The sequence below is a fragment of the Oncorhynchus clarkii genome, chromosome 4, assembly GCF_045791955.1.
Source record: "Oncorhynchus clarkii lewisi isolate Uvic-CL-2024 chromosome 4, UVic_Ocla_1.0, whole genome shotgun sequence".
NCBI lineage: Eukaryota > Metazoa > Chordata > Actinopteri > Salmoniformes > Salmonidae > Oncorhynchus > Oncorhynchus clarkii.
This window is the reverse complement of record NC_092150.1, coordinates 42,944,483-42,956,552: the sequence shown is the minus strand read 5'-3', so window position 1 is coordinate 42,956,552 and position 12,070 is coordinate 42,944,483. Positions and strand designations below refer to the sequence as shown.

Here is a 12,070-nt window from a genome sequence, read left to right as displayed (position 1 = left end):
ATAAACAGCGAGTAGCAACAATGTACAAAACAAATGGGTCAATGTAATAGTCTGGTGGCCATTTGATTAATTGTTCAGCAGTCTTATGACTTAGGGGTAGAAGCTTTTAATGAGCCTTTTGGTCCTACACTTGGCGCTCTGGTACCGCTTGCCGTGCGGTAGCAGAGAAAACAGTCTGACTTGGGTGACTGGAGTCTGACAATTTTATGCTTTCCTCTGACACCGACCTATTATATTGGTCCTGGATTGCAGGAAGCTTTGCCCCAGTGATGTACTGGGCCGTACGCACTAACGTCTGTAGCGCCTTACGGTCAGATGCTGAGCAGTTGCCCTACCAGGCGGTGATGCAACCGGTCAGGATGCTCTCGATGGTGCAGCTGAATAACTTTTTGAGGATCTGGGGACCCATGCCAAATCTTTTCAGTCTCCTGAGGGAGAAAAGGTGTTGTCGTGCCCTCTTCACTGTCTTGGTGTGTTTGGACCATGATAGATCGTTGGTGATGTGGACACCAAGGAACTTGAAACTCTTCACCCACTCCACTATAGCCCCGTTGATAATGGGGGCTGTTCGGCCCGCCTTTTCCTGTAGTCCACGATCAGCTCCTTTGTCTTGCTCACATTGAGGGAAAGGTTGTTGTCCTGGCACCACACTGCCAGTTCTCTGACCTCCCTATAGGCTGTCTCATCGTTGTCGGTCATCAGCAAACTTAATGATGGTGTTGAAATCGTGTTTGGTCACACAGTTGTGTGTGAACAGGGAGTACATGAGGGGACAAAATACACACCGCTGAGGGGCCCAAGGTGGTAAGGGTTGTTGCCTACCCTTACCACCTGGGGGTGGCCTGTCAGTAAGTCCATAATCCAGTTGCAGAGGGAGGTATTTAGTCCCAGGGTCCTTAGTTTAGTGATAAGCTTCGTGGACACTATGGTGTTGAACACTGAGCTGTAGTCAATTTACCTCTCTAGGGTACGTGGGACGCTAACGTCCCACCTGACCAACATCCAGTGAAAGTGCAGGGCGCCAAATTCAAACAGAAATCTCATAATTAAAATTCCTCAACCATATGTATTATACACCATTTTAAAGGTCATCTTGTTGTTAATCCCACCACAGTGTCCGATTTCAAAAAGGCTTTACGACAAAGGCATACCATGCGATTATGTTAGGTCAGTACCTCGTCACAAAATAACACAGCCATTTTTCCAGCCAAAGAGAGGAGTCACAAAAAGCAGAAATAGATCAAATTAATCACTAACCTTTTGATCTTCATCAGATGGCACTCATAGGACTTCATGTAACACAATACATGTATGTTTTGTTCGATAAAGTTCATATTTATATCCAAAAAACGCGTCAATGTAAACATATGTTTTGCCTCCAAAACATCCGGTGAAAGTGCAGAGAGCCACGTCAATTTACAGAAATACTCATCATAAATGTTGATGACAATACAAGTGTTATGCATGGAATTAAAGATATACTTCTCCTTAATGCAACCGCTGTGTCAGATTTCAAAAAAGCTTTACGGAAAAAGCACACCATGGAATAATCTGAGTACAGCGCTCAGAGACCAAAACAAGCAATACAGATACCCGCCATGTTATGGAGTCAACAAAAGTCAGAAATAGCATTATAAATATTCACTTACCTTCGATCTTCATCAGAATGCACTCCCAGGAATCCCAGTTCCACAATACATGTTAGTTTTGTTCAATAAAGTCCATTTATGTCCAAATACCTTGTTCGCGCATTTAGTACAGTAATCCAAATGCGCAGGCACTAGGTCCAGACAAAATCAAAAAAACTTATATTACAGTTCGTAGAAACATGTCAAACGATGTATATCTTTAGGATGTTTTTATCATAAATCTTCAATGTTTCAACCGGAGAATTCCTTTGTCTTTAGAAATGAAAGGGAACGGAGCTAACTCTCTCAGCACATGGCCTTCTGGCAGACCCATGACTCAATCAGCTCTCATTCTCTCCCACTTCACAGTAGAAGCCTGAAACACGGTTCTAAAGACTGTTGACATCTAGTGGAACCCTTAGGAAGTGCAATATGACCCCACAGACACTGTATATTGGATAGGCTGACTTGAAAACCTAGAAACCTCAGATTTCCCAGTTCCTGGTTGGATTTTTTTCTCAGGTTTTTGCCTGCCATATGAGTTCTGTTAAACTCACAGACGTCATTCAAACAGTTTTAGAAATGTCAGTGTTTTCTATCCAAATCTACTAATACTATGAATATCCTAGCATCTGGGCCTGAGTAGCAGGCAGTTTACTCTGGGAACGCTTTTCACCCGGACGTGAAAATACTGCCCCCTACCCCAAAGAAGTTAACAGCATTCTCACATACGTGTTCCTTTTGTCCAGGTGGGAAAGGGCTGTGTGGAGTTTGATTTTGTCATCTGTGGATATGTTTGGGCGGTATGCGAATTGGAGTGGGTCTAGGGTATCCGGGAGGATGCTGTTGATGTGAGCCATGACCAGCTTTTCAAAGCACCTCATGGCTACTGATGTGAGTGCTACGGTTAGGCAGGTTACGTTCGCTTCCTTGGCACAGGGACTATGGTGGTCTGCTTGAAACATGTATTACAGACTCATTCAGGGAGAGGTTGAAAATGTCAGTGAAGACGCTTGCCAGTTGGTCCTCCCATGCTTTGAGAACATGGTAATCCATCTGGCCCCGCGGCTTTGTGAATGTTTGTCTGTTTAAAGGTCTTGCTCACATTGGCTACCTAGAGCGATATCACACAGTCATCCAGAACAGCTGGTGCTCTCTTGCATGCTTTGGTGTTGCTTGCCTCGAAGCGAGCATAAAAGGCATTTAGCTCGTCTGATAGGCTCGCGTCACTGGGAAGTTCGCATCTGGCTTTCCCTTTGTAGTCAGTAATAGTTTTCAAGCCCTGCCATATCCGACGAGCGTCAGAGCCAGTGTAGTATGATTCATTCTTAATCCTGTATTGAAGCTTTGCTCGTTTGATGGTTCATCTGAGGGCAACGTTAGATTTCTTATAGGCGTCCGGATTAGTGTCCCACTCCTTGAAAGCGACAGCTCTAGCCTTGAGCTCTAATCAAATCAAATGTTATTGGTCACGTACACATGGTTAGCAGATGTTAATGTGAGTGTAGCAAAATGCTTCTGCCATGATAGATGCGGATGTTGCCTGTAATCCATGGCTTCTGGTTGGGTTATGTACGTACGGTCAGTATGGGGATGCCGTTATTGATGAAGCCGATGACTGAGGTGGTATACTCCTCAATGCCATTGGATGAATCCTGGAACGTATTCCATTCTGTGCATGCAAAACTGTCCTGTAGCTTGTAAGCAGGAATCAGGAGGTTAGAATTATGGTCAGGTTTGCCAAATGGAGGGTGGAGGAGAGCTTTATATGCATCTCTGTGTGTGGAGTAAAGGTGGTGTAGAGATTCATTTTATTTTTTTCTCTGGTTGCACATGTGACATGCTGCTAAGAATTTGGGAAAACTGATTTAAGTTTGTCATCGATTAAGTTAAGCATCGATCTGTGGTGGTAAAAAGACGCCTACGAATAATATACATGAGAACTCTCTTGGTAGATAGTGTGGTCTTCAGTTTATCATAAGGTATTCTACCTCAGGCAAGCAATACCTCGAGACTTCTTTAATATTAGACATCGCTCACCAGCCCAGCCCTATTGAGTGTTGTCCTAGGAACCTCTTCTGTCGTTGCCGCAGGTCTGTGTTCTGTTCATGCAGACTTTGTTTAATTGTGAAACGAATCTGAAGTGAACACATCTTAAGCTGCTCCTTCCCTCCCTCCATCATGACACTGTGCTCTCACCCTCCTCTCCTCCTCCTTCCCAGAGTCTGCCTGCCTGCCTGTGAGGGTGTCCCCGGGTCGTGGTTGGGGCCAGGCACCGGTGACATGTGGCATTGTGATATCTGTCGCCTCCTCTCTCCCTCCACCACACCAACAGACACGTTTACAAAATGGCTGCAAAGGTCACGCTCTGCTCTGTGTGTTTTCACACATCACAACCCCAAGGCTCATTCCAGCCTGTTTTCTTAGCTTTTTAATTTTAGACATTCACTGGCGAGCCGAGTTTCAGGGCGCCACATGCATCCCTTGGAAGAGGAGGGCACTGTGGGGGGGGGGGGTTGTCGCTAGCTGACTGGTCCAACATAAGTCACCTCAAGTGCAGCAGCGTCATGTTAACTGTGATGTGCCATGGCAGACTACAGCCCAGACATACACTCTAATTATTGTCCTCGTTGGACATAATAATGACCTAATAAGATTTAGTGGTTCAGGAAGAGTCACATTTTTTCTCTGTTAAAGGGATACTTTGGGATTTTGAGTCAGATGAACTTGTGTATACCATTTTGATGTCTCTGTGTCCAGTATGAAGGAAGTTAGAGGCAGTTTCCTGAGCCAATGCTAACTAGTGTTTCCCACAGACTTCCAGTCAATGCGCTATCTGCTAGCATGCTAAAATCAAATAAAATTGAATTTGTCATGCGCCGAATACAACTGGTGTAGACTTACCGGGAAATGCTTGCTTTAAGCCCTGCCCAATGATGAAGAGTTAAAAAAAATATATATATATATTATATGTTTTATTTATATATATACAGTGGGGCAAATAAGTATTTAGTCAGCCACCAATTGTGCAAGTTCTCCCACTTAAAAAGATGAGAGGCCTGTAATTTTCATCATAGGTACACTTAAACTATGACAGACCAAATGAGAAAAAAAAAATCCAGAAAATCACATTGTAGGATTTTTTATGAATTTATTTGCAAATTATGGTGGAAAAGTAAGTATTTGGTCACCTACAAACAAGCAAGATTTCTGGCTCTCACAGACCTGTAACTTCTTCTTTAAGAGGCTCCTCTGTCCTCCACTCGTTACCTGTATTAATGGCACCTGTTTGAACTTGTTATCAGTATAAAAGACACCTGTCCACAACCTCAAACAGTCACACTATTTCCAAGACCAAAGAGCTTTCAAAGGACACCAGAAACAAAATTGTAGACCTGCACCAGGCCTGTTCAGGGGCAGAACGACAGATTTGTACCTTGTCAGCTCGGGGATTTGAACTTGCAACCTTCCGGTTACTAGTCCAACGCTCTAACCACTAGGCTACCCTGCCGCTCCATTCATTTCTATTGGGCACAAAACCATCTGAAACACAACCAAAACAAACAGCCAATGCATCCAACATGTTTCCAGTGTCACAAGCTTGATGTAATCATTGTGTTCTAGGAATATGGGACCAAATACTAAAATGTTCACTATATCAATACACATATATGAATTTGTCCCAATACTTTTGTTCTCATAAAATGGGGGGACTATGTACAACCTGTATGGATGAAAATACCCTCAAATGTAAAGCTGACAGTCTGCACTTTAACCTCAGTCATTATATCATTTCAAATCGAAAGTGCTGGAGTACAGAAACCAAAAATTCAATATAAATGTCACTGTCCAATAGTTTTAGAGCTCACTTTGGTTTATATGTTGTCAACAATTTAAACCAACCCCGTCTGTTTTGCCCCGTAGTTGCGCACGTGTCGGTTTTGTTGCTAAACAATCAACCCGTCTATAGGATTCCACCTTCTTCCTTTGTTGTCCTTTTGCATGTTTGATGTCTCGGAGGTCCGTGTCCTGTTCCTTGTAAGCGGTAGCTCTAGCTTTTAGCCCAGTGTGGATATTGCCTGTAATCCATGGTTTTTGGTTTGGATACATTCTTACTGTGTGGACGACGCTGTCTATGCACTTATTGATGAAGCCCGTAACTGTTGTGGTAAACTCCTCAATGCTATCGGATGAATCCCGGAACATATCCCAGTTTGTACTAGCAAAACAGTCTTGTAGCCTCACGTCTCCTTCATCTGATCACTTCCGTATTGATCCCATCATTGGTACTTCTTGTTTGAGCATTTTTTTGTAAATAGGAAGCAGGAGAATGGAGTCATGGTCAGATTTGCTGAAGGGAGGACGAGGGAGGGTCTTGTATGCGTTTTTGGGGGTAGAATAAAAGTTTAAGAATAAGAGTTTTAGCGTCCCTAGTGGCGCAATAGACTTGTTGGTAGAAGTGAGGTAGGGCGGTTTTAAGTCTCCAGAAACGCTGCCTCTGAGTGAGCGGTTTCTTGTTTGCCTATGGTTCGAGAATAGTGTTGGCTTGTGGAGGGATGTAGACAGCGGTGATAATTTCAGATGAGAATTATCTTGGTGGATAAAAGGGTCTGCAGCTTACCCTGAGGTATTCTATACTGAACAAAAATATAAATGCATGTTGCATCAATTTCAAAGATTACGCCGAGTACAATTCATAGAAGGAATCAGTCAATTTAAATATATTCATTCGGCCCTAATCTATCAATTTCACTTGACTGGGCAGGGGCGCAGCTGTTTTTTCCCCACAAAAAAAGCTTTATTACAGACAGAAATAGACCTCAGATGATCTCGCAGGTGAAGAAGCCAGATGTGGAGGTCCTGGGCTGGTGTGGTTACACATGGTCTGCGGTTGTAAGACCGGTTGGACGTACTGCCAAATTCTCTTAAACAAAGTTGACAAACCTGCACATTTTCGAGTGGCCTTGTATTGTCCCCATCACAAGATGCACCTGTGTAATGATCATGCTGTTTAATCGGCTTCTTGATATGCCACACCTGTCAGGTGGATGGATTATCTTGGCAAAGGAGAAATGCTCATTAATAGGGATGCAAACAAATTTCAGCTAACTTTTATTTCAGCTCATGATACATGGGATCAGCACTTTACATGCTGCGTTTATATTTTTGTTCAGTATATATCAGGTGGGCAAAAGCTGCTAGCAGATACCCATAGACCTCCAGTCATTGTGCTAACGCTAGTTAGCAACTTCCATCTCTGCACGCAGAGACATAGAAATGATATCCACGAGTTCATCTGATGCTGGGGGAAGTAGATAAAGGGCCTCATTGGCAAATCCTGAATTATCCCTTTAACTGTAAATATGCATAAATAATCACTGAGTTCAATGTTGTTTTTCTGGACAGGAAATGCCATGTTCAGCAGAAAAACTAGGAGATGAGATGGATTCTGCTTTATCACACAATCTAGTGTAAACCATTCCATGTTCAACATGCTGTAAAACTCTAATCATAACTGCAAGGGAAGGCATCGGGTGTAGGCCTACTTCTGTGACTGTGTGTTGTCTGTGTCGGCCTTGCAGAAGCCGCTTCAGCCGGACATGGGCCACAACTCTCTGGCTAACTTCCAGATTGAGAAGAAGATTGGGCGGGGCCAGTTCAGTGAGGTGTACCGGGCCAGGTACCTGATGGACAACACCTCCATGGCCCTCAAGAAGGTTCAGGTGAGAGAGCCTCACACACGTGCGCACACATAGCACACACCATAATATTTCCCCCACCTTTCAAGATACCCAAGGACACATTTCAGGGGTTTGATGTCACCAATTTTCCTACATATTCTCAAAATACTTCATATTTTCTAGTTCATAGAAAGATTGATTTGAAATTGTATAATCGACTCAAATCAAGATCTATATCTGATTGTTTTATCAAAGTTAGCTGACTAACTTATCAAATGTATTAGTGTACTTGCTGAAAGCAAGACCACTCTAGAAATGGCACATACTCGTATTATTATAGTTTGCCTTCTTCCGCTCGCCCTAGTGCTTTAACTGCTTGAAAAATGTTGTGGCGGCCATAAAATGATTAGCATAAAATAATCCACCAACAGTAGTGGTAACTCTTGAACTAGAGACACCAAACTAACTTTCAACTGTTCAGTCTATCTGAAAAATCAATCACTCAATCGATCAATATTTCCATCTACCTACTTTTTCAACTATAACCAGTCACTACCGTTACGACTGCAGTCATTAACACTACTGTGACTTATTCTACAACCACAAATACTTTAAGACAAGCACACACATTTTCTTTAGGAAATATACTTTTGTAGTTCATCCTGCTTTGCGATCATTACTCTATACTAGTGTATACACAATATACCGGTCCAATAATGTCCACTTCACTTTCATGCGTATCTCATGTATAGTATCTCTTTCCAGCCATCACTCACCTGCATGTCTCTCCGTCCGCTCTTCCTTTGCATCTATTCCTCCATAAATGTTTTAAATATCATTTAGCCGTGATGGAGAGCGGGGTTGCAGACCCTGATGTCATCTGTTGTTACATTTGTAAATGTTTTACATTAGAGCAGTGTGCAGAGCGAGCAAAGTTGACACATTGTATCAGTTCATCGCCTGGTATAACCAAGAGCACAGGCCAGTCTGAGCAGGCTTTGCAATTGCAAGTTCGCTCGTCAGAGGAAAATAGAATGAACTTCACAACAGGCGTGTTTTCAGCTTTTACAGCAAAGAAAACGTGTGTCTAGCCCAGAAGGTTAGAAAAATATGACCCATATTACCAGAGTTACCTTTTTTTTTTCTCCCTGTACGATTTCGCACACATTTTTTTTATCAAATTTCACAAACCATGTTGCAGGCCATTTTAAACTAATCCTGTTGTTCATTCATGTTACCGAGCTAGCTAACAACCTATACTTGACATTAGCTCTAGGCAAATTAGATTGACACGAGTAAAGTAAAATGGTCTGCTACTCATGAGATGTGCTTCAAAGATAGGATTTATATAAGCCTAATGTAAGCCTAAGCTATATATTTTAAAAAATCTACCGCTTTCTGGTGTTCCTTAAATTCTGTTTGGTGCCTAATCCTTTTAAAGTTGGGAGAAGTTTTTGAGGGAGGGAGATTCTTCTCTGTTAACTGAAGAATAAAGAGGGTTTCATGCAGTGTTTCCCCCTTACTGCCACAATGACATGCAGACCATAATGCATGTATATTAATTTCTCCAGCCAAATCACGGGTAGGCCTCTGCAAATATGAGCAAATCAGCCTTTCTATGCATTATTCTATTTTACAGTGAACAGTGTGAAGTTAATTCAATATGTGTTGAATTGTGAATATCAGTTACAGTTTTTTTGCATAGCACATGCGCATTACATTTATAAAACGGGAACAAGTGTTCGGGGTAGGGAACAGGACAAGGACACTTGGCTCTGAACTCTGAATTGTATCACCATATTTTGTGATTTTGATGGATATGATTTATTTAAGTGTCGTACACCTACCGGTGCCCAGCCCACATGAGCTTTCAAGACTACTAAATACATACCATTTTCCTTGTACTCAAAACAAAATAACATTTTGCAAATTATAGGCATGCAATAATCATGGAAAGTACAGATACCATCTAGCCACACTACACAAACAGTACATTTCTCCTTCTCCTCCAGGCATTGTGAACAAACAACACTACTTGGTTATCGTGATACTTGGCCTGGTATTGTATTGTTAGTAAAATGTTTGTGTCTTGACAACACTACTCTCTATTATCTTGCATTTTATATTTAACCGTGTCTTTATTTGGGTTTACTGCATTATTGAAATGCTTTATTAAAATGTGTATGTGTTAAACAGAGTGCTGGAAGACCGACTCGTCTAACTAGATTCAACTGTCAGTGTTCATGTCTGGTGGTGGTGTGACAGTCTTCATTTACAGATTCTCTCTATAGACTGTAGAAGGTTGGCTCAGAAAGTAGGAAACTAGTGTCTTCGGATTATTCCTTTATAACATGGGAGTGCTTGCCACACTCTAGTGACACATACAGTAGTTTCCACCATCATGTCACCTGAAGTAAATTGTTGAACACACATTTCTATGTTTTTAAGGTGCATTATGGCTCTAAAAATATAGAATTCCTCTGTATGCTGATTTGCGTTGTGTGTGTGTGTGTGTTCACAGACACAGCTCTTTCTTTAGCTAATCAACCCACAACTATTTACCCCCTCGTCTCAGCAACATCACAAGATGAGAATGTCAATGGGTTCACTTTACCGAGAACCACGCTTGTGATTCTCAATACAGCTAACTATCAAATTTGATTTGTCACATGAGCCGAATACAACAGGTATAAGACCTTATCGTGAAATGCTTACTTACCATCACTTAACCAACAATGCAGTTCAAGAAAGAGTTAAGAATATTTTTGCTACATTAACGAAAGGTACATTTTTTAATTAAAAAGTAACTTAATAAAATACAAAATGAGGCTATATACAGGGGGTATTGGTACCGAGTCAATGTGCGGGGGTACAGGTTCGTAAAGGTCATTTGTACATGTAGGTAGGGGTGAAGTGACTATGGGGGGGGTGTTAATGTAAATAGTCCAGGTGGCCATCTGATTAGGTGTTCAGCAGTCTTGTGGGTAGAAGCTGTTTAAGGAGCCTTTTTGTCCTAGACTTGGCGTTCCCGAACCGCTTGCCGTGCAGGTGAGGGAAGAACAGTCTATGACTTGGGTGACTGGAGTCTTTGACAATTGTTTGGGCCTTCCTCTGACACCGCCTAGTATATAGGTCCTGGATGGCAGGAAGCTTGGCCCCAGTGATGCACTGGGCCGTACACACTACCCTCTGTAGCGCCTTACGGTCAGATGCCGAGCAGTTGCCATACGAGCCGGTGATGCAACCGGTCTCGATTGTTCAGCTGTAGAACTTTTTGAGGATCTGGGGACCCATGCCAAATCTTTTACTTATTTATTTTTTCCACCTTTTATTTAACCAGGTAGGCCTGTTGAGAACAAGTTCTTATTTACAACTGCGACCTGGCCAAGATAAAGCAAGGCAGTGCGACACAAACAACACAGAGTTACACATGGGATAAACAAATCTACAGTCAATAACACAATAGAAAATCTATATGCATAGTGTGCAAATATATTAATATTAGGGAGGTAAGGAAATAAATAGGCCATAGTGGCGAAATAATTACCATTTAGCAATTAACACTGGAGTGATAGATGTGCAGAAGATGAATATGCAAGTAGAGATTGGGTGCAAAGGAGTAAAACAATAAGTAACAATATGGGGATGAGGTAGTTGGGTGGGCTCTTTACAGATGGGCTGTGTACAGCTGAAATGATCGGTAAGCTGCTCTGACAGCTGATGCTTAAAGTTGGTGAGGGTGATATAAGACTCCAGCTTCAGTAATTTTTGCAATTCATTCCAGTCATTTGCAGCAGAGAACTGGAAGGAAAGGTGGCCTAAGGAGAAATTGGCTTTGGGGATGACCAGTGAAATATACCTGCTGGAGCGCGTGCTACGGGTGGGTGCTGCTATGGTGACCAGTGAGCTGAGATAAAGTGGAGCTTTACCTAGCAAAGACTTATAGATGACCTGGAGCCAGTGGGTTTGGCGATAAATATGTAGCGAGGGCCAGCCAACGAGAGCATACAGGTCGCAGTGGTGGGTAGTATTTGGGGCTTCGATGACAAAACGGATGGCATTGTGATAGACTACATCCAATTTGCTGAGTAGATTGTTGGAGGCTATTTTGTAAATGACATCGGCAAAGTCAAAGATCGGTAGTATAGTCAGTTTTACGAGGGTATGTTTGACAGCATGAGGGAAGGATGCTTTGTTGCGAAATAGGAAGCCGATTCTAGATTTAATTTTGTATTGGAGATGCTTAATGTGAGTCTTTAAGGAGAGTTTACACTCTAACCAGACTAGGTTTTTGTAGTTGTCCACATAAGTCGAACCATCCATCAGCGATTTAGTTTACTTGCATTTATGAGCAGTTGGAGGCCATGGAAGGAGTGTTGTATGGCATTGAAGCTCGTCTGGAGGTTTGTTAACACCGTGTCCAAAGAAGAGCCAGAAGTATACAGGATGGTGTCATCTGTGTGGAGGTGGATCAGAGAATCACCAGCAGCAAGAGCGACATCATTGCATTGACATATACAGAGAAAAGAGTCGGCCCGAGAATTGAACCTTGTGGCACCCCCATAGACTGTCAGAGGTCCGGACAACAAGCCCTCCGATTTGACACACTAAACTCTATCTGAGAAGTAGTTGGTGAACTAGGCGAGGCAGTCGTTTTAGATAAGAATATGGTGATTGACAGAGTCAAGCCTTGGCCAGGTTGATGAAGATGGCTGCAGACTATTGTCTTTTATCGATGGCGGTTATGATATCGTTTAGGAC

At 42.4% G+C, this 12,070-nt stretch overlaps 1 protein-coding gene across 2 annotated transcripts in view; it reads left to right on the top strand.

Moving 5' to 3' along the window:
• The window catches only part of LOC139406830 (serine/threonine-protein kinase Nek7), a 150,332-nt gene that overhangs the window by 85,778 nt on the left and 52,484 nt on the right, over window positions 1–12,070 (top strand). For both annotated transcript variants that reach the window (XM_071149900.1, XM_071149901.1), the window contains exon 3: window positions 7,211–7,351. In XM_071149900.1, coding sequence (XP_071006001.1) covers window positions 7,211–7,351 — 141 coding nt within the window. The remainder of the gene's footprint in view (window positions 1–7,210; window positions 7,352–12,070) is intronic.